Source organism: Protomyctophum bolini, assembly GCF_963924005.1.
Source record: "Protomyctophum bolini genome assembly, chromosome: 13".
In the NCBI taxonomy this organism is placed as follows: Eukaryota; Metazoa; Chordata; class Actinopteri; order Myctophiformes; family Myctophidae; genus Protomyctophum; species Protomyctophum bolini.
This window is the reverse complement of record NC_137874.1, coordinates 18,472,319-18,496,342: the sequence shown is the minus strand read 5'-3', so window position 1 is coordinate 18,496,342 and position 24,024 is coordinate 18,472,319. Positions and strand designations below refer to the sequence as shown.

General features: G+C 42.1%; 1 protein-coding gene across 1 annotated transcript in view; it reads left to right on the top strand.

Annotated features, from left to right (window-relative positions):
• LOC308327152 (kin of IRRE-like protein 3) overlaps nucleotides 1–24,024 on the top strand; it is a 233,674-nt gene that overhangs the window by 147,747 nt on the left and 61,903 nt on the right. The window contains exons 4-5 of the mRNA XM_080780360.1: nucleotides 1–154; nucleotides 16,179–16,329. The exon at nucleotides 1–154 is cut by the window's left edge and continues 4 nt beyond it. Coding sequence (XP_080636486.1) covers nucleotides 1–154; nucleotides 16,179–16,329 — 305 coding nt within the window. The remainder of the gene's footprint in view (nucleotides 155–16,178; nucleotides 16,330–24,024) is intronic.

The following is a 24,024-nucleotide window of genomic DNA, read 5'->3' as shown; positions in this document are numbered from 1 at the left end:
TCCTGATGAGCCGGTCATAGTGGGAGCACCGGTGGTGAGTCTCCGGACCGGCGACCATCTCAACCTCACGTGTCACGCCGACAACGCCAAACCCGCTGCCTCCATCATCTGGATCCGCAACGGCCTGGTCCTGAGCGGCGCCATGTACTCCAAGGTAGCGGAATGTTGACATGACTGTTTACACTAGGACAGTCATTGTGTAGACTTCTTGTACATTGAGGTATTGAGGTATTACCTACATGGTATTGAGGTATTGCCTACATGGTATTGAGGTATTACCTACATGGTATTGAGTTATTGCCTACATGGTATTGAGGTATTACCTACATGGTATTGAGGTATTACCTACATGGTATTGAGGTATTGCCTACATGGTATTGAGGTATTGCCTACATGATATTGAGGTATTGAGGTATTGCTTACATGGTATTGAGGTATTAAGGTATTGCCTACATGTTATTGATGTATTGCCTACATGGTAATGGGATATTAAGGTATTGCCTACATTTGAAGTATTGCCTACAAGGTATTATTGAGGTATATCTGATGATCAAGTTTTAGGGTGGAGAAATTGGCTATTTCCGCTATTAGTGAAAATTCATTATTTCATTCAAATCAATTATATTTGTTATAATAAATGTAATTATTATATGAATTTTTCACCCCTACGTCACACTGTGTTTAGATAGATACAGTCATTTTCTAAACTGAATTCTTCCTTATAATTAGCGTAGCTGTCTGACACATTGGTGTGAACGAGGCATTTTCCTGGACTAATGGCAAACAGTGGCACAGGTGGTAGAGGAATTGGAGGGTTCCTGATTCAAACAGTGGCACAGGTGGTAGAGGAATTGGAGGGTTCCTGATTCAAACAGTGGCACAGGTGGTAGAGGAATTGGAGGGTTCCTGATTCAAACAGTGGCACAGGTGGTAGAGGAATTGGAGGGTTCCTGATTCGACGTCGGCTCCTCCAAGCATCCTGTCCAAGTGTCCTTGAGCAAGACGCTGAACCCCTAACTGCTCCCTGGGTGCTGGTAAATAGTGTAGCTGCCTACTGCTCCTAATCATTAGGACTGTTGAATGCAGCACTACTGTATATCCATGTGCAATATGCTTGGTCTACAAAACGTTCCTACCCTTCCCTTTTGATCAACTATTTTTAATATGAACACTTTTATTATTTAAGCAACGTTTCGGTCAAAAGGCCTCCTTCGGGCATCCTTGAAGAAGGTCTTATGACCGAAACGTTGCTTAAATAATAAAAGTGTTCATATTGCAGTGCTGATGGTGTGCGGGTCATTGTGCATATTTTGAATATGTTGATCCCTGCTTGCATAAGCCTTTGTTTCCCATCAAGTACATTTTCTACAGTTTAGCTTATATTTCCCACATTCAAATGCAAATGGTACAATAATTACTTATGGCTCTTTTTGGTAACCCAGCAACCTCCATACCCTGAAACTGTTAGTTACTTACAGTAGTTCAGTTTTATTGTGGTCCATGTGGAAGGGTATAGTCCATGAGAATCAGAAACGGAATCAAACCTTATTATGTCATTATGTGTGCAGGCCCACCAATGCCATTAAAAGCTTTAGAGAATTAGAGCATAGTTAGAAGTTCTAACTATGCTCTAATTCTCTAAATATTTTTAGAATAGTGGCTAATGTGCCACAATAGAGGGTATGCGCATGCATAAAGTAAATGGGAAATCGAGTGGCAAAGTGAGTTTAATGTCGTTTAACGCAATCAGATAGGACTTTTCTGTGTGGATACATGGGCTATCAAGGCCAGAAAAGTATTTTCTTAGTAGGCATTCCCACATAACTTCCGGGTATGATGATTATGTCACGCGCATACCCTCTATAGTGGCTCTCAACTCATCAGTCTGTCGCTGTCGCTTTACTCCAAAAAAAGATATCTTGAAAACTGCAGGCTGATTGCCATGGCTGTACACCTTTACTGCTCCACTGGGGGTGGCCCCTGCTGATTTAGCTGACCTTTCCTGCACCATGTACCATTAAGACAGTTGCACACAAGATATCTCCAAATCTGATGGGCAGATTGCCATGGCACTTCCTTTTTTGCGTGTTTTTGCATAATACTGATGTTGGTGACGCGTGAATCTCGTTTGTGTCCAAGCATAGGCATGGCTGAGGCATGGTAACGCCCGCCTGCCTGTGATTGGTCTACTGACACTGCCCGTCTTGACTGTCCTCCGAGACGCGAGGTTACTCTGTCGTGAGATTTAGAAATAAATAATAGGCTACAAGAGAATGACAGCTTGGCACGCGCGACAGAATGCAGCCTTGTAACTAATTTGTTAGTTTTATTTTTGTAGAAGAGGCAAACTTATTGTTTATGCCGTTTGCTTTCATTGAATAATTGATTGAACACGTATGTTGTCCTATGATTTGAAAAAATAGACCTTTTTATAGTACAATAATGTTTCAAGTTTACACATAGGCCTACAAACAAATTACAGAACACACCCAAATCAAATCATATTATGGCGTGCATGTTCAATCAATTATTCCATCAAAGCAAACGGCATAAACAATTATTAGTTTGCCTCTTCTACAAAAGAAAAACTTACAAGTTAGCGTTCTCTTGTATCATACCATACTACTTGTATTATTTCCCACCACGGAGTAACCTCGCATCACCGCATACCATGCCTATGCTCGGACACAAACCCATGGTTCCTAAGGCCTCCCTAATTTGCCTCCCAAAGTCGCCTCCCAAAATTGAATGTCTATTATTGCCATAAAACATGCATTCATGGTCCGTGAATGATGGATGAACCACAGTAATGTTGAATGTCCCCATGGCCGTTCCTCTAGTGTGATCTTCAGGCCAAAATGGCCACTTTGCACACTTTGATCTACTGATTTAAGGTGTCCAGTTGGGTGCAAGGTGCATGGCCTTTAAGGGCCTTAAAGATCTACTGATTTAAGGTGTCCAGTTGGGTGCAAGGTGCATGGCCTTTAGGGGCCTTAAAGATCTACTGATTTAAGGTGTCCAGTTGGGTGCAAGGTGCATTGCCTTTAGGGGCCTTAAAGATCTACTGATTTAAGGTGTCCAGTTGGGTGCAAGGTGCATGGCCTTTAGGGGCCTTAAAGATCTACTGATTTAAGGTGTCCAGTTGGGTGCAAGGTGCATGGCCTTTAGGGGCCTTAAAGATCTACTGATTTAAGGTGTCCAGTTGGGTGCAAGGTGCATGGCCTTTAGGGGCCTTAAAGATCTACTGATTTAAGGTGTCCAGTTGGGTGCAAGGTGCATGGCCTTTAGGGGCCTTAAAGGCCAGTTATACTTGGCTCTGCATCATTTTGCGCTCCGAAAATAGCAGATCAACAAGCTCATAACGTAACCCATAAGCTCAGCATAGATCGCCTATGTTTTGCGTGTGCCACCAGCGGCGTACAACTACCGAAAGTTTAAATCAGGTTTTAGCCGTCTACCACACTGGCAAACAGTAGAGAAAGCTGAGGTTTTAGCCGTCTACCACACTGGCAAACAGTAGAGAAAGCTGAGGTTTTAGGTGTCTACCACACTGGCAAACAGTAGAGAAAGCTGAGGTTTTAGGTGTCTGCCACACTGGCAAACAGTAGAGAAAGCTGAGGTTTTAGCCGTCTACCACACTGGCAAACAGTAGAGAAAGCTGAGGTTTTAGGTGTCTACCACACTGGCAAACAGTAGAGAAAGCTGAGGTTTTAGCCGTCTACCACACTGGCAAACAGTAGAGAAAGCTGAGGTTTTAGGTGTCTGCCACACTGGCAAACAGTAGAGAAAGCTGAGGTTTTAGCCGTCTACCACACTGGCAAACAGTAGAGAAAGCTGAGGTTTTAGCCGTCTACCACACTGGCAAACAGTAGAGAAAGCTGAGGTTTTAGGTGTCTGCCACACTGGCAAACAGTAGAGAAAGCTGAGGTTTTAGGTGTCTACCACACTGGCAAACAGTAGAGAAAGCTGAGGTTTTAGGTGTCTACCACACTGGCAAACAGTAGAGAAAGCTGAGGTTTTAGCCGTCTACCACACTGGCAAACAGTAGAGAAAGCTGAGGTTTTAGGTGTCTGCCACACTGGCAAACAGTAGAGAAAGCTGAGGTTTTAGCCGTCACTGGCAAACAGTAGAGAAAGCTGAGGTTTTAGCCGTCACTGGCAAACAGTAGAGAAAGCTGAGGTTTTAGCCGTCACTGGCAAACAGTAGAGAAAGCAGAGCAAGCGCCAGACTAATTTTCCTTGTCCGCCACGGTTCAGAAGTGGCATGGCTGATTAGCGCTCCACAGCGGAGCTGTGCTGGGTTCAACTTGAAGCTGAAGTGCTAATGTACTGTATGCCCGTCAATATCTATTAAGCGTAGCCTGGCAACATTTCTTGCCGGTCTGATTACCGCCTTAGTCTTATTTAGTCTTGTTTTCCACATATATTTTAGTTTGCCTGTTGTAAATTAATGTTTGGGATCGTTTTAACCCAATCTAGTGTGGTGGGGGCTGCACTTCCTGGTTGCCCAGGTTCTCTTCTTCTACTTTGGTATGGCACTTGACTGGCCTCACGATCCCGTCTGTAACGGGCGGGAATGTGTTAACCACTTAAAGTCTACTAAAGTGTCCCAGAGTTTGCAGTGTTCATGTTGTGTACTTTTTACTATATACTATACCAAATGTCTTTGCCAAAATTAGACGATCTACAAGCTCACAATGCACTGCAGTGCAACTGGATGTGAGCTTGTAGTTCAGGCTGTTTTTGAGGATTGTTCCCCACAGAATAGGATGCAAGGGTTTGTGCATTTGCTTATTTGAAGTGGTTGAACCCTGTATACTTCGTTGACCAGGGGCCTCCCCCACCTGCACATTGGGAGCAATTAGGGCCGGGCGTTCAGAGTCTTGCTCATTGGACACTTCAACACTAGTTCTGGGGGAGCCCGGGATGGAACTGGGAACATTGCGGTTCCCATCCGGCCACTCTACCGGCCACTACCCCTGTTCCACTGCCGCCCTCTGTACTTGGTCCCCTAGTTTTTTCCCATACATCATCAAATCTCGTTGCCGTAAATATCATATGCAATCTACAAGCTCAGAACACATTGCACCGGTCCATGTTGTGAGCATGCAATTCTGCCGTTTCCCCCCGAAACTTTCACCTATTCAAGATTCCCAGAATAGAGTCACCAGGGTTCACGTGGATGGTTAAACCTCATGTAGCCTATGCTGTAACCATAACAACAATTATAATCAGTAGCAGCTGCTTGTTGGACTAGAAAGTGGTTACCAAGACAACACAGCTTTTTGATTGATGTTTTGTTTGATGTTTTTATTAGTGTATATTTTTTCCCCCAGGTTATGAACACAAACACTGCAAGCTCTTTATTTTTCCTTTGATAACTGGATATGGTACGCTCAATAAAACACTGTGCGGCGCTGTCCACATCTAAGAAGATAATGGACCTCTATCTCTCGCCTTCACAAATTCCCTCATACTATCCTCTCCAGTGTGTAAAGGAACTAAGTACAGTATACTATCCTCCCAGTGTGTAAAGGAACTAAGTACAGTATACTATCCTCCCAGTGGTTTAAAGGAACTAAGTACAGTATACTATCCTCCCAGTGGTTTAAAGGAACTAAGTACAGTATACTATCCTCCCAGTGTGTAAAGGAACTAAGTACAGTATACTATCCTCCCAGTGTGTAAAGGAACTAAGTACAGTATACTATCCTCCCAGTGTGTAAAGGAACTAAGTACAGTATACTATCCTCCCAGTGTGTAAAGGAACTAAGTACAGTATACTATCCTCCCAGTGGTTTAAAGGAACTAAGTACAGTATACTATCCTCCCAGTGGTGTAAAGGAACTAAGTACAGTATACTATCCTCCCAGTGTGTAAAGGAACTAAGTACAGTATACTATCCTCCCAGTGTGTAAAGGAACTAAGTACAGTATACTATCCTCCCAGTGTGTAAAGGAACTAAGTACAGTATACTATCCTCCCAGTGTGTAAAGGAACTAAGTACAGTATACTATCCTCCCAGTGTGTAAAGGAACTAAGTACAGTATACTATCCTCCCAGTGGTTTAAAGGAACTAAGTACAGTATACTATCCTCCCCAGTGTGTAAAGGAACTAAGTACAGTATACTATCCTCCCAGTGTGTAAAGGAACTAAGTACAGTATACTATCCTCCCAGTGTGTAAAGGAACTAAGTACAGTATACTATCCTCCCCAGTGGTGTAAAGGAACTAAGTACAGTATACTATCCTCCCAGTGTGTAAAGGAACTAAGTACAGTATACTATCCTCCCAGTGTGTAAAGGAACTAAGTACAGTATACTATCCTCCCAGTGGTTTAAAGGAACTAAGTACAGTATACTATCCTCCCCAGTGTGTAAAGGAACTAAGTACAGTATACTATCCTCCCCAGTGGTGTAAAGGAACTAAGTACAGTATACTATCCTCTCCAGTGGTGTAAAGGAACTAAGTACAGTATACTATCCTCCCAGTGGTGTAAAGGAACTAAGTACAGTATACTATCCTCCCAGTGGTGTAAAGGAACTAAGTACAGTATACTATCCTCCCCAGTGTGTAAAGGAACTAAGTACAGTATACTATCCTCCCAGTGTGTAAAGGAACTAAGTACAGTATACTATCCTCCCAGTGTGTAAAGGAACTAAGTACAGTATACTATCCTCCCAGTGTGTAAAGGAACTAAGTACAGTATACTATCCTCCCAGTGTGTAAAGGAACTAAGTACAGTATACTATCCTCCCAGTGGTGTAAAGGAACTAAGTACAGTATACTATCCTCCCAGTGGTGTAAAGGAACTAAGTACAGTATACTATCCTCCCAGTGTGTAAAGGAACTAAGTACAGTATACTATCCTCCCAGTGGTGTAAAGGAACTAAGTACAGTATACTATCCTCCCAGTGTGTAAAGGAACTAAGTACAGTATACTATCCTCCCCAGTGGTGTAAAGGAACTAAGTATAGTATACTATCCTCCCCAGTGTGTAAAGGAACTAAGTACAGTATACTATCCTCTCCAGTGGTGTAAAGGAACTAAGTACAGTATACTATCCTCCCCAGTGGTGTAAAGGAACTAAGTACAGTATACTATCCTCCCAGTGGTGTAAAGGAACTAAGTACAGTATACTATCCTCTCCAGTGTGTAAAGGAACTAAGTACAGTATACTATCCTCTCCAGTGTGTAAAGGAACTAAGTACAGTATACTATCCTCTCCAGTGTGTAAAGGAACTAAGTACAGTATACTATCCCCCCCAGTGGTGTAAAGGAAATAAGTACAGTATACTATCCCCCCCAGTGGTGTAAAGGAAATAAGTACAGTATACTATCCTCCCAGTGGTGTAAAGGAACTAAGTACAGTATACTATCCTCCCCAGTGGTGTAAAGGAACTAAGTACAGTATACTATCCTCCCAGTGGTGTAAAGGAACTAAGTACAGTATACTATCCTCCCAGTGGTGTAAAGGAACTAAGTACAGTATACTATCCTCCCAGTGGTGTAAAGGAACTAAGTACAGTATACTATCCTCCCAGTGGTGTATAGGAACTAAGTACAGTATACTATCCTCCCAGTGTGTAAAGGAACTAAGTACAGTATACTATCCTCCCCAGTGGTGTAAAGGAAATAAGTACAGTATACTATCCTCCCCAGTGTGTAAAGGAACTAAGTACAGTATACTATCCTCCCAGTGGTGTAAAGGAAATAAGTACAGTATACTATCCTCCCAGTGTGTAAAGGAACTAAGTACAGTATACTATCCTCCCAGTGTGTAAAGGAACTAAGTACAGTATACTATCCTCTCCAGTGTGTAAAGGAACTAAGTACAGTATACTATCCTCCCAGTGGTGTAAAGGAACTAAGTACAGTATACTATCCTCCCAGTGTGTAAAGGAACTAAGTACAGTATACTATCCTCCCAGTGTGTAAAGGAACTAAGTACAGTATACTATCCTCTCCAGTGTGTAAAGGAACTAAGTACAGTATACTATCCTCCCAGTGTGTAAAGGAACTAAGTACAGTATACTATCCTCTCCAGTGTGTAAAGGAACTAAGTACAGTATACTATCCTCCCAGTGTGTAAAGGAACTAAGTACAGTATACTATCCTCTCCAGTGTGTAAAGGAACTAAGTACAGTATACTATCCTCTCCAGTGTGTAAAGGAACTAAGTACAGTATACTATCCTCCCAGTGGTGTAAAGGAACTAAGTACAGTATACTATCCTCCCCAGTGGTGTAAAGGAACTAAGTACAGTATACTATCCTCCCAGTGTGTAAAGGAACTAAGTACAGTATACTATCCTCCCCAGTGGTGTAAAGGAACTAAGTACAGTATAATATCCCCCCCAGTGGTGTAAAGGAACTAAGTACAGTATACTATCCTCCCAGTGGTGTAAAGGAACTAAGTACAGTATACTATCCTCCCCAGTGTGTAAAGGAACTAAGTACAGTATACTATCCTCCCAGTGGTGTAAAGGAACTAAGTACAGTATACTATCCCCCCAGTGTGTAAAGGAACTAAGTACAGTATACTATCCTCCCCAGTGGTGTAAAGGAACTAAGTACAGTATACTATCCTCCCAGTGGTGTAAAGGAACTAAGTACAGTATACTATCCTCCCAGTGTGTAAAGGAACTAAGTACAGTATACTATCCTCCCAGTGTGTAAAGGAACTAAGTACAGTATACTATCCTCCCAGTGGTGTAAAGGAACTAAGTACAGTATACTATCCTCCCAGTGTGTAAAGGAACTAAGTACAGTATACTATCCTCCCCAGTGGTGTAAAGGAAATAAGTACAGTATACTATCCTCTCCAGTGTGTAAAGGAACTAAGTACAGTATACTATCCTCCCCAGTGTGTAAAGGAACTAAGTACAGTATACTATCCTCCCCAGTGGTGTCAAGGAAATAAGTACAGTATACTATCCTCCCAGTGTGTAAAGGAACTAAGTACAGTATACTATCCCCCCCAGTGGTGTAAAGGAACTAAGTACAGTATACTATCCTCCCAGTGTGTAAAGGAACTAAGTACAGTATACTATCCTCCCAGTGGTGTAAAGGAACTAAGTACAGACAGTATACTATCCTCCCAGTGGTGTAAAGGAACTAAGTACAGTATACTATCCCCCCAGTGTGTAAAGGAACTAAGTACAGTATACTATCCCCCCAGTGTGTAAAGGAACTAAGTACAGTATACTATCCTCCCAGTGGTGTAAAGGAACTAAGTACAGTATACTATCCCCCCAGTGTGTAAAGGAACTAAGTACAGTATACTATCCACCCAGTGGTGTAAAGGAACTAAGTACAGTATACTATCCTCCCAGTGTGTAAAGGAACTAAGTATAGTATACTATCCTCCCAGTGGTGTAAAGGAACTAAGTATAGTATACTATCCTCCCCAGTGGTGTAAAGGAACTAAGTACAGTATACTATCCTCCCAGTGTGTAAAGGAACTAAGTACAGTATACTATCCTCCCAGTGGTGTAAAGGAACTAAGTACAGTATACTATCCTCTCCAGTGTGTAAAGGAACTAAGTATAGTATACTATCCTCCCCAGTGGTGTAAAGGAACTAAGTACAGTATACTATCCTCCCAGTGTGTAAAGGAACTAAGTACAGTATACTATCCTCCCAGTGGTGTAAAGGAACTAAGTACAGTATACTCCCAGTAGTGTAAAGGAACTAAGTACAGTATACTATCCTCCCCAGTGGTGTAAAGGAACTAAGTACAGTATACTATCCTCCCCAGTGGTGTAAAGGAACTAAGTATAGTATACTATCCTCCCCAGTGTGTAAAGGAACTAAGTACAGTATACTATCCTCTCCAGTGGTGTAAAGGAACTAAGTACAGTATACTATCCTCCCCAGTGGTGTAAAGGAACTAAGTACAGTATACTATCCTCCCAGTGGTGTAAAGGAACTAAGTACAGTATACTATCCTCTCCAGTGTGTAAAGGAACTAAGTACAGTATACTATCCTCTCCAGTGTGTAAAGGAACTAAGTACAGTATACTATCCTCTCCAGTGTGTAAAGGAACTAAGTACAGTATACTATCCCCCCAGTGGTGTAAAGGAAATAAGTACAGTATACTATCCCCCCCAGTGGTGTAAAGGAAATAAGTACAGTATACTATCCTCCCAGTGGTGTAAAGGAACTAAGTACAGTATACTATCCTCCCCAGTGGTGTAAAGGAACTAAGTACAGTATACTATCCTCCCAGTGGTGTAAAGGAACTAAGTACAGTATACTATCCTCCCAGTGGTGTAAAGGAACTAAGTACAGTATACTATCCTCCCAGTGGTGTAAAGGAACTAAGTACAGTATACTATCCTCCCAGTGGTGTAAAGGAACTAAGTACAGTATACTATCCTCCCAGTGTGTAAAGGAACTAAGTACAGTATACTATCCTCCCCAGTGGTGTAAAGGAAATAAGTACAGTATACTATCCTCCCCAGTGTGTAAAGGAACTAAGTACAGTATACTATCCTCCCAGTGGTGTAAAGGAAATAAGTACAGTATACTATCCTCCCAGTGTGTAAAGGAACTAAGTACAGTATACTATCCTCTCCAGTGTGTAAAGGAACTAAGTACAGTATACTATCCTCTCCAGTGTGTAAAGGAACTAAGTACAGTATACTATCCTCCCCAGTGGTGTAAAGGAACTAAGTACAGTATACTATCCTCCCAGTGGTGTAAAGGAACTAAGTACAGTATACTATCCTCTCCAGTGTGTAAAGGAACTAAGTACAGTATACTATCCTCCCCAGTGGTGTAAAGGAACTAAGTACAGTATACTATCCTCCCCAGTGGTGTAAAGGAACTAAGTACAGTATACTATCCTCCCCAGTGGTGTAAAGGAACTAAGTACAGTATACTATCCTCCCCAGTGGTGTAAAGGAACTAAGTACAGTATACTATCCTCCCAGTGTGTAAAGGAACTAAGTACAGTATACTATCCCCCCCAGTGGTGTAAAGGAACTAAGTACAGTATACTATCCTCTCCAGTGTGTAAAGGAACTAAGTACAGTATACTATCCTCCCAGTGTGTAAAGGAACTAAGTACAGTATACTATCCTCCCAGTGTGTAAAGGAACTAAAGGAACTAAGTACAGTATACTATCCTCCCAGTGTGTAAAGGAACTAAGTACAGTATACTATCCTCCCAGTGTGTAAAGGAACTAAGTACAGTATACTATCCCCCCCAGTGGTGTAAAGGAACTAAGTACAGTATACTATCCTCCCAGTGTGTAAAGGAACTAAGTACAGTATACTATCCTCCCAGTGTGTAAAGGAACTAAGTACAGTATACTATCCTCTCCAGTGGTGTAAAGGAACTAAGTACAGTATACTATCCTCCCCAGTGGTGTAAAGGAACTAAGTACAGTATACTATCCCCCCAGTGTGTAAAGGAACTAAGTACAGTATACTATCCTCTCCAGTGTGTAAAGGAACTAAGTACAGTATACTATCCTCTCCAGTGTGTAAAGGAACTAAGTACAGTATACTATCCTCCCCAGTGGTGTAAAGGAACTAAGTACAGTATACTATCCTCCCCAGTGGTGTAAAGGAAATAAGTACAGTATACTATCCTCTCCAGTGTGTAAAGGAACTAAGTACAGTATACTATCCTCTCCAGTGTGTAAAGGAACTAAGTACAGTATACTATCCTCCCCAGTGGTGTAAAGGAAATAAGTACAGTATACTATCCTCTCCAGTGTGTAAAGGAACTAAGTACAGTATACTATCCTCCCCAGTGGTGTAAAGGAAATAAGTACAGTATACTATCCTCTCCAGTGTGTAAAGGAACTAAGTACAGTATACTATCCTCCCAGTGTGTAAAGGAACTAAGTACAGTATACTATCCTCCCCAGTGGTGTAAAGGAAATAAGTACAGTATACTATCCTCTCCAGTGTGTAAAGGAACTAAGTACAGTATACTATCCTCCCCAGTGGTGTAAAGGAAATAAGTACAGTATACTATCCTCTCCAGTGTGTAAAGGAACTAAGTACAGTATACTATCCTCCCCAGTGGTGTAAAGGAACTAAGTACAGTATACTATCCTCCCCAGTGGTGTAAAGGAACTATAAGTACAGTATACTATCCTCCCCAGTGGTGTAAAGGAACTAAGTACAGTATACTATCCTCCCCAGTGGTGTAAAGGAACTAAGTACAGTATACTATCCCCCCCAGTGGTGTAAAGGAAATAAGTACAGTATAACTCAGGTGCCGTACTTCAGTGATGTGATGCGACACATTGTGAGCTTGTAGATTGGCTATTTGAAAATGTTTTATACATTTTGACCTTGTGAAATAGGACACATACACATGTATTTCGATGCCAATACGTTTGTACATTTTGAATGTGAGACTTCTACTTGTAACAGAGTAGGCCTATGTCTACATTGCAGTATTGATACTTTTACTCAGGGGTGGAAAAAGTACTCACGTTGTTTTACTTAAGTAAAAGTATCAATACTGCAATATAGAAGTACTCTGTTACAAGTAAAACTCCGGAATTCCAAATGTCCCATTTCCAGTTTCCAAATGTATAAACATCTTTTGAAAATAGATGTGATGCAAAGGGAGCTTGTAGATCGGCTATTTTCAAAGTTTTCAAATGAATGTAGTAGAGCAGGGGTTCCCAACCACTAGTGGCACTAGTACCACTAGTGGTACTTGTGCCCCCCTCTGGTGGTACATAGAGGAGTCTCCTAAAAATGGAGAAAAAAGACAAAAGTGGAATGAAATATTTATATTACTATAGGTAGTTCTTCTGACCAAGCAATTGGTTGAAATAGGCTCTCCAGCCGTGCTGAAATGAGCATGACAGCACACCTAGCCGTTAATATAAGTTTTATTTTATAGAATAGAACAGTTTTGTCAGAGCAGCACATTATTGGCTTATTATGGTGGTACTTGGAGAGCCAAATATCTTCTGAGGTGGTACTTCAGTGTAAAAAAGTAGTAGAGTAAAAGTAAAATATTTATTTATATTTTGGAGATGCAGTGGAGTATAGAAGTAAGGAAATTTGAAATACTCAAGTAAACTGCAAATACCACAAAATTGTACAGAATTAAGTACAGTACTTCTACTTACGTAAATGTACTTATTTACTTTCCACCACTGTTTGTACTTAAGTTAAACATGTGAGTATACTTCTTCCATCACCGATCCTCCACTCCCCACAGGCTTCTAAGAAACATGTTTAGTAGAAACAGCCAAGGTGAATTGGGCTCCTCAGAGCTCTGTAGCCATCCATATCAGTCTGCACCACACACACACACACACCAGCCCACCATGGCAGAACGTACCTTCCTAGAGCAGGAAAAAAGAATGGACCACTCAGGACTTGGCTGTGCACACAAACACACTCACTAGTCTCACTCCCCACTTAGCTGCTGCTCCCCACATGCCCACCCGGCCTGCACCATTCAAATCATCACTGTACCTCAATTCTTCTTCACCTCCCCTCGCTCCCTGGCGGCGGAATGACCTTTTCCACTCACCGTGCAGGAGAGTAAAGACAGTCATGAGCTAAAAACTCATCTCTTCAAGAAGTCCTCGTATCCTCCCAATCGCATATCCTCCTCTCCTCCTCCACTCACTCCAATATAAGCACGGTCTTGGAGAGAGAGAAAAAGAAAAAGAAAAAAAAGGAATCAACTTTGTCTTTTCGACCTTATCTCTGGAAACTCTTGACCTGTTTCTCCTACTAGCTCTGCTCCCTTGCATGCTTTTTCCTAGAATTTCCAGATCAATGCCATGGCGGTATGTCTCTGACCCTTGCACTCATGCCTATCGATTGCTTGGCTCGGTTTTTATAGCCGTGAATTGATGCTTTGTCGGTTCTTGCGTTCATTGCAAGTTTCTCTAACAGCATTATAAATAACCTAAAAAGTAAAAAGCTTTCCTTAACTCTGTTATTCCATCGGGATGCCGGGCAGAATTTTCTAGGCTGAAACTTAATATATCTGCCGCCCACCCACTAGCGCGCCACCCCCCCTCTCCCCCTGTTGTTGCACAATAAAATCCTCACTTTTAATTTATCCATTTGTAACTCAGAGTGTACGGATGTAACCAGTAAGGGGTCTATTTGCTTATACTTGCAGAGTTAAATTAACTGAGGATTTTTACTGTGTGGCTTTTTGGTCTATTTTGTCCTGAGGACATTTCTAAATGGCACATTTATATAACGCCTTTCTCCAAAGCGCATTACAAATGTGCATTACATTCACCCGTTTTGCACGCACGCACATTCATTCAACGGTGGGTGCAACCATGCAAGGCACCAAGCTGCTCATTGCGAGCAGTTTGGGGTTTATACAGTAGTCTTGATATGGGAACCTTTTGCTGCTGCTCTGCATCCTCCTGAGTCACTGCCGTCCCAACTTCTCCACTGTCATCAGAGGAGTTCAATTGGTCACTATGTATACTATTTGGGTATATGATTTTGCTTATTTATCCTGCATTTCAGGGCATGTGTCATCAACAAGCGATGTGCGTTAGCATCAGCAGGCCTTAAATGTCGGTAGGGGGATGACTCATGAGTTGATCTTTTATTTAATGGAGCTGATGCATTAAAACACACACACACACACACACACACACACACACACACACACACACACACACACATGCACGCGCACAGTATACAAAACAAACAATTATGTTAAAGCATGCTCAAATATGAAAGATCTCATGGGTTAAACGCAATGATCAGATCTAATACTGTTTTATTTTAACAAGCATGCATCATCAAATATGGGTTTAAATTGGACATTTAGAAGGCTTTTTATTGTTTGATTTCAGTGTACGGTCCAAAGTTACATCAACAATGTAAGATGTTCCCCAATGCTTCTTCTCACCCCAGGCACTCCACAGTAAAATCCACAGTGTCTTGACAGTGTACAAACGTAACCAAATGTATCCATTTGGTTATGATAACACTGAGGATTTTGACTTTGTCCCCGTCGTTCTAGAATCCCCCCATGCCTGGTGCTCTATCTCTGCCCTTTCCTCCAACAGCTATCCTCTAAAAGGCTTGCCATGGCAATTTAATGACAACTGAGATTTTTAATTTGATCCACAGGGCAAGACGGACCACCCCTGTCATGCTTTAATCATGACTGGGGAAGAAACAAATGAGGGAGGATTCCGACACGTTTAATTATGAATGCATTACTTTGCAGCAGTTTGTTAATTTTGTCATTCTTTGGTTGAGAAATGGAGGAAGCGGGGCCTGCATATTTAGAGGCCAAACTCTCCCGGTAATGTCAATATTGCATTATATGCCGTTTTGCATTAACCATGACATGACCCTTCAGTGGTAGGAGAAGAAGTAGAAAAGCAGAGGCATGACATTCCATCCTCCCAAATGAAGCATATTTGAATGAACATTTACCCGCATTAAGGAAAGTTAGTTATGCTTAACATTTTCATTAAAAATGTATTTATTATAATCAATAATGAATACATGTTCAGCTGCTGTTCACCCAGACGGAGGACGTGAAGTAACAATGAAGCCTACTGATATTTTTCAGTAAAATCATGAAGAATTTAAAGAAAAATCTAAGATATTCCATAAATTAGAAAACAAATCAGCTATTTCCACTAGTTTGGGTCCCGGGAAAACCTCTAATCTCTCTTTTGGGTCTTAACCTGAACAGTTTGGGAACCACTGAAAATTGTGACTGGGGGTGCTATGGAGGTGCTGGCTATTTAGACGGTGGACTAATGCATCTTGGTTTGCATAGAAGTCACTCAATTGGGATTATTTGTAGGGGGGGCTAAGGGCCGATTCATACTCCTATTTTAGAGCCAAATAAAAGTCGGTTTGGCTCTGTAGAGCCTACAATGTGACGTCATTTGAGGTTCGGGGGGCGGGTACCGTCCTAAAGTCGTCTCTTCGGTGCTACTGAAATTTTTTGACGAGCCGAAATCATTTCGGCACTACAGCACTGAAACAGCAGTAAAATAGGCCTCTACCAGAGGGGGCTAAAGCTCCCCCTTACCCCCCCTGGAGCCATCCCTCTTTGTACTTCAGGGACCCGTGCATGGCAGGTAGTCACACTGGGCTGTTCCTCTGTTTTATTTATCCTTTTCTAAATGCTGTTATCCATATTTTCGGGGGGATAATTCGTGTGTTTTCTTTCTGCTTGACTCCTCAGACACTGCTGCGGGACGGCCGACGAGAGAGCACCGTCAGCACGCTATACCTCTCTCCCTCCAACATCGAGTCCGGCCAACAGATCACCTGCCGCGCCTCCAACAAGGCGGCTCCCAACGGAAAGGACGCCACTGTCACCATAGATATTCAACGTGAGTACATTTTCAGAGATGTTATACCTGGATTACAAACAAGTTACGTCGACGTGCCAGAAGTCCAGAAAATAGACACTACGTATAATATTACATATTATCGTCTCTGTCGGGTAGATACCTCATTATGTCCAAAACTTACTTTTCAATATTCAAATTCTAAAGTTCTACAACCTCGAAATGCGCAACTCGTCAAGCGTGTACATCTGCTACATTTGACGCTTTTGTGTGACGCTGTAGTGTGATCAAGTAAGTTAAAATATGGAGATAGCATATTATTATAGACATGCTTTCATGTCTGCAACCATACATTTTTAACCACTTTCAACCTGGCGTCACTATTTTGGGCATGGCATTATAGGCGAACAAACATTATAATTTTTTACCCAAAATAGCTCAAATAATGGATCTATTATCCATTCTCTTGAAAAAGAGCCATTATTTTTCGAGGGGCCAGTCATCTCTGCCAGAGCAAATGAAAAACAAGCTTACGTTTCGTCTGGTTCCCATAGGCTACAGTTTATCAGCTATAGTCATAATGCAGTTTCTTACATACCTCTCAATAAAAGGGATATGATTGCTCTTCACTATAAAGAAAACAACAAAAGAAAATAGCCTAGGTCTCTCTCCAAAGTAAATTAATGGTAGCTTGGTTGACATGAACACATCGCCTTTCTCATTCAAAGGAATATGTGCATTAATCATTGGTGATACAGCGAGCTCACGTGATATAAGATTACACATTGTGTTCTCAGGCGACGGCGGTGTCCGAAAATGGATTCAACCTGTGCAGTATGCTTTGTGGATGTTTTTCTTTTGTCTGGCCTCCCCTTCCAGTCCATAAGAATAGTAATACAGTCTACACTGCAAAATGCTCAGTGTGAATTTCACTGAAAAATGGACCTGGGTCCAGAGTTCAATTAGCACTGAGGATCTTGCAGGGTATTCAAGCTCAGGAAATGGGCACCCTCTGTGTATACGATTGTCAGATGATATTATTTAATCACAGAAACTATTTGCCGCAACTTATGGATTTGGAATAAAGGCCTTTTTGCATCCCTCACAGCTCCTTCAAAGCCATTAACTATGACTAATAAAGCAGAAAATACTATTCAGAGATGTGTTAGTCTTGACAGATCCATTCTTCCCTTCTCATGCATTTTCTTTCAACTTTTATTTCTTGTCATTCAAAAGGAATGGAGTCCTTACGCTACAGCTCAGAAACACTGAAGTGTGTGAGCCGAGTGATTAATGTTTGTTGTGCTCATTGTCAGAGAATCCTTTTTGTCATGCAAGACAATGGCGGTGCCACCGTCTTTCACGGAAAGTAGGCGACAGTTGAAAAACAAATGTCTCAGCCTTCTGCGTGGAGAACCCTCGAGCTGCGACACAGCTTACAATTGCCAACAGACTGCCAGTGCTCCATAAAACATGCTGTCGACGAAAAAACCTTTGTATCTTCCAGAAACCGTCAGTCACGTGTAGCAAAGTAAAAAAATAAAAAAGTATACCGGTATATATATACTGTATATATATATACCGGTGTGTGTATAAATATATATATATAAAAGGTTACTTTGCACACATTTACATGATTAAAAAATACATAGCATATAACACGGCACGAAGTGACACGCTATGAGCTTATATCGATCTGCTTTTTTTGAATAGCCAAATAAATCTAAAATGACAGAATGTGTTTCTGGATTTAATGTGCCCTGCTTGTTGTACATTAAACTCGAGCCTAGCGGTGTCAGGCCATGGGTGATGTGGGCAGTGATCAGAACTCGGCAAAGCAATGGGAAAGGCAGGCGTTGGATGCATTAGTGATGACGGCGACCTCGAGTTCCCAGAAAAAAGCTTGGAGATTTCCTACCAAGAACGCCATTAACCCTTTCCCCTGTTAATATTGATGGTGAAGCAGCCGTCACTCTCTCAGAGCAGTCAGGGCTGTGATGGAGAGGCACCTCATATCGCCAATCTTTCACCAAGGCCTGGCCCTTTTCCACCAAAAATAACTTTGGTTCTAGAACTGGTTCCGTTCTAGATTCTTGGAACCTTTGGTGCTTTCACGGAACTGGCGGCCAATTTGTTTTGGTTCCGGTTCCGAAACAACTTTAAGGGTCTTGAACCTATTCGTTCTCATTCAGTGGAAACACTCTGAACTGGTTCAATATTAGGCGGGGACAAAATAACCAAACCGGTTCAATCCTGGTGGAAATGGGCTCCACACATAAACTCTGAAAGCAGACACAGGGTTTGAATGGTGCTTTACCGCAGTGGTTCTCAAAGTGGGGGTCGTTGAGGGGGTTCCAAATGAACCTTTTAAAGGTCTGTAACTCTCAAGTGTGTATACCCATTTGTACACTCAGAGTTATGGGATCTTTGAAATGTATGTTTTGAGAACCACTGCTTTTACCCTGAATTTGCATATTTATCAAAGCCCCCCTGCTGTAACAGTTAAGGGTGTTTGTGATAACTACATTTCTGCCCTAAATCAGCCAAACTGGCCAAAACAGGAGGAATTAGCTCCTGTGCTGTTCCTGTATCGTTCACTTAAGGCTTTGGCTTATTTAATTGGCATATCAGAGGATTCAGTTTTGCTGCATTTGCTACATCATCATACAGTACATCATCACATTCCGTGCTCAGCCAATCAAATCATCACTTTCTGTGGTACACAACTACACACAGACACACAAAGCTGGGCATAGGAGGGGCTAGCGCCCCTCAAAAATATAATACAGCCTTTTGAAGTTCTTTCTCCCATTGAAAGAACAACAAATACTATGAGAAAGAAAGAAAGGTGGGGATGCAAAAATCTGAATTATTTCTTTCATTTTTTACACGATTTGTGTGCGAGACTCCTGTTCGGAGTCTCGCACTCTACGACATATCTACTGTGTGACATGTATGTGACGTACTGTATAACCCCAAATTTGGACACAGTCTCACTCAGAGCTAATACTGTGGCCTACACTGTGTGCACAATTTAGCTCTGATTGGTCCAGCAGCTTGCGAGATTAGCTCCGGAAACAGACCAAGACAGACATAAGCTCCGTTCACATTGAAGAAGCAGAAGCTAGCTTCTGCTTCTTCGTCCCATGTTATCTCTATGCTGAACAGCTTCTGCGTTTAAAAGCTGGAAGAATAGCTTTTTTTTGTTTTTGCTTTTTTTTTTTCTCACCGGACCTTAACTTTAAAGCAGCTTTTAAAAGCTGGAGCTTTAAAAATCTGCGTGTAGCCAATCAGAGCACAGCGTGGTTTGAGGAGGCGGAGTTGAGCTCATTTTACAAAACCGAAAACCCTCTGGAAAGCTGTCCGACCCAATTGTCCGCATTAAAAAATAAACTTTTTGAATATGGGCTGTATATGAAATATGAATGGATATTTGGCAAGACCATAGCATATTTTGTGATAGAAATTAAAGTTTATATGAGAAACAAGTTGTCGAAGCGGTGAAAACAGGTTGTGTTCCGTGTGCCGTCGCGAGTGTCACGTTTCTGGGGACAAGTCATCATGCATTCAACCCCCCCCTCCGGTTCTCATCGAAGCTATGGATGGACTACTGAACTGAACTCTCCGGAACGCTATCCGTCGCTGACGCTGATTGTGGACTAAACAGTGCACACACACACGGTTGATAAATTAGCAGATATAGATAGATAGACAACACACACACACACACACACACACACACACACACACACACACAGTACACAGTACAGTAGTCCCCAGTACTGGAACGCCGAGGAGAGCTGTGCTCGGAGACGATTTGCGGGACGTTTCCTCGCACTAAAATTAATTGCCCTTGTCGCGGGACCTCGCCCTGAGCACAGGGCGTTGACCACTGGTGTACGCTCCTCGACACCCAGTCTCAACTTAGGGGGTCCTCCGCGGGCCGGGCCACAGGGTCCAGAAGTCGGTCCACTTTCGTGTGTGTGTGTGTGTGTCGCTGCATTGTATGTTGATTGTTGAAACGTGGGCACCGTGAATCATACCTTTAAAAAATAATTAATAGCCTTTATATCAGTTGTATGTACCCCCTCTATTTATGCAATATGTTGCCCATGTTTTGTGATTGGTTTGCTGCGTTCTGAATCGATAAACCAATCGCATATATTTATTTGAGGGAATAATTTCAGACAGCGCCGAGATAGGAGCTCCCTTCCACGGGAGACTTGGGACTGAATGTCCGGAAATCGCACGTAAACATAAGCTGTTTTAATTGCTTTTACGACGTGCTGGATACATACAATTGTATTTCTACGGTATGCTCTTTCTAAATCAACATTAACATTACATACAGAGCCGCCATTTAAAACAATGCCCGGAGGGTTTCGCTCGTGGCCTGGGGGAGACGAGAGCGGAGTGGGGGGGGAGACATGAGCACTGAAGACGGAGGATTGAGATCCCGTCCGTTCGGTTATTTACAAACAAGTTTACCAAGATTATATTATTTATTCATCCATACATAGGTTATGATGTAACTAAATATATAAGTATGTCTCCTCTACAGTCGCTATTTTACATTTTAGACTTTCAAATGCGCATCTGCGCAGTCTCTCGTCTCAAAGCCAGACAGCCAGTCCAGGCAGCTTGAGTGACAGGTACCTTGTACACGCCCACTTTCTCAAAAAAAAGCTGCGTCTTTTAGATTTCTGCTTCTGCTTTTTAAAGCAGCTTCTTCGGTCTGAATGGGGCTTTAGACTCTGAGAAGCCAAAAAAGAAAATAAATCATAATTTCTATAATGTTGATGTGGGCTGTGTTTCAGTAAGCATCATAAAATTGAGATATTGCTGGTATAAATCCTTCTAATTCTGATACGTTCAAACAACAGTGTAAGATTACTAAAATGGCAGTATATTATGCTATGCCCTGAATCCGTGCCATGTGTCCTTTTGACTCCCAGTGCAGTAAATCAGCTAAATACATATGTATGGTGGCGCCGTCCTTCATTTTAATGGCATATGAACTGTATAGTATTACAATTAACCGTCTATCCAGGGTGACAGTGTGAAAAACATAGGTCAGGCTTATTAAAAAAAGAAGAGGCTTGTTATTGTCTCTAATTGTCCACGGTCCCTCTTCTACCTAGCGGGAGCTGCAGGGGGACAATGCCGAGAGGAGCCCACGCGGCTAGCGGCTCCTCTCGGATAATTGGATGAAAAGAAGACTTGTGCAGGGTAATTGCAACAAGAGGAGGAGCATGGACCAAATAATGCATTTTCCGTTTGATAATTAATAGCCAAATGCAGATGTGTTGTGCCCACAGAGGTCTCTCTGCTGGCAGATGCGCACACACGCACGCGCACACACACACACGCAAAGAGTGTAACGGAGTGTTTTATCAAGTGGCTTCATTGACTCCCATGGGTCTGATCTCTTGTGACAGAGGCCCATATTTTTGCATTCATTATACGAGGCTATGTCTCTATTATGCCGCGGCCCACTTCAAACAGTTTGCACTCACGAAAGGTGCACGCAAAAGTGAATTACACGTACACACACACACACACACACACACACACAAACGTGATATTGTTTATTTATGTTGTTGGTGTCTTATGGGATGGGTCTTAACGACAAGACACGAAAATTAAAATTAATTAATTCACACACACACACAAACACACACACACACACACACACACACACACATACACAGGGTCTGAGTAAACATGGTCATTCTCAACCGTTTTAATTTCAGGGACCGCCAGTTTGTTATGCATATTATATTCGATTTTTGAGGAGCGCCAGCCCCTCTAAAGCCCAAACCACACCAATGGGTTGACATGCATGCAACTCTTGCAACCAAACGGTTGCGAGTAGACCCATGCAGGCCCATGTAGTTGCAAACAACCATTTCATTGAACCAATTGAATCACCATGTGCCGACGTGCAACAAGACATATCACAACGCTGGAACGAACGCTAAAACAGTTTTGTTGTGTCTCGACCCATTGGTGTGGTTTGGGCTTATTGGTGCGTTGAACTTCCAGATGCAAAACCACAATCTACCATTCATTGTCAATGGAAGCCATCGACATGAAGATGCAAACATGCATCCATCGTTTGTAGCTGCTGCGAAAGCTGCAAAGCTACAAAGTGAAGCTGAGCTTGGTTCAACTTCCAGGTGCAAAGCTTTGCTGGCTGACGGAAACTTTCGACGTCTTCTTCTAGTCCAATGCAATGCCTAGGTCCAAAATGCCTAGGTCCAAAATGCCTAGGTCCAAAATGCCTAGGTCGCAGTTGAGACTCCGTGCTGGATTGTTGTTGTTGCCGGCCGCCGTGCCTTCGACGCACATCACTACTGACACACGCTTGATGACGCCAACGAACGCGTGAGCATCAGATTGTACAAAGCGACAAAGCAACAAATCATGCTGTGGTCTTTCATCTTTGCACGTGCCTTGTGTGAATGCGACATAACGTCTTTTGGTTACGTCATATGGCAGCCAAGTCTATGGCTTGTTTAAAGTACGGTGTTTCATTGTTTAAAGAAGTGAGGCACCTCACCTCACACAAGTGTGATTTATTTTTTACATTATTGAGGGAGAGCCCCTCCTACGTCTAGCTTTGAAACACAAAAATTGAAGGCAAAAGTAAAATGATGATAAAAGCGCCCCTCAATTCACACGGGAGGGATTTTTATTATGTGCTATCTCAGACTGCAAACGACCCTGTAAAAGGTATTTTAACTCAGACCTCTTTCAGACGGTGATGGTCTCCAGATAAAACGGCAAAGTCCTGTTATGTTCTCATACACAGAGCATGGAGGCAGAGCGCGCCACGGGATGGTTATATCACAACTTCACAAGGCATTTTATTTACATCATGGTTTTACATTCATCAAACGCTGATGAGCGGCGCTTTGTAGGCAAGGAGGGAGGCTTGTTCATTGTAGGAACTCCATTATATCATATTGCTCTGCTATGGGCTCAGATCCATGCCAATATTATCTGTGTGTTCGTAAAAGAAAATGCGTAAAAAAACAATCTGTAAAAGAAAAATGCGTAAAAAAACAATCTGTAAAAGAAAAATGCGTAAAAAAACAATCTGTAAATGAAAATGCGTAAAAAAACAATCTAAGTTACAGATGCTTTTTTTGGTTCCCCAGTGATATCACTGCCAAAAATCACATGACGGCTGAGAGCCAATCACTTACGAACAGAAAAAAAGCCAATCTAAGTTACAGATGCTTTTTTTGGTTCCCAAGTGATATCACTGCCAAAAATCACATGACGGCTGAGAGCCAATCACGTGAGGCCTTTTCCTCTACCCAATCAAAAAGCTCCATAAGTCTGCCTGGCAACTGAGGTTGCCATGTTTGTCTGGGGCTACGTTATAAGTATAAGTATAAGTTTATGAGTTACAAGTTTAGCTATATTATATCCATATCTTGTCTTAAAACAACCACTCAATGGCATTATTGACTAATTCATTATTTTATAATGATATATATATATGATATATATATATATATAAGTTTATGATTTACAAGTTTAGCTATATATCCATATCTTGTCATAAAACAACCACTCAATGGCCAATTGACTAATTCATTATTTTAGTAGCCTATATTAAATAGGGGGGTCTCAAGATTCGGGGACCCCCAGGGACCCCCCGGGACCCCCCGGGACCCCCCAGGGACCCCCAAATGGTAACTAATTTTTCAACCGTTTTTGACGGGG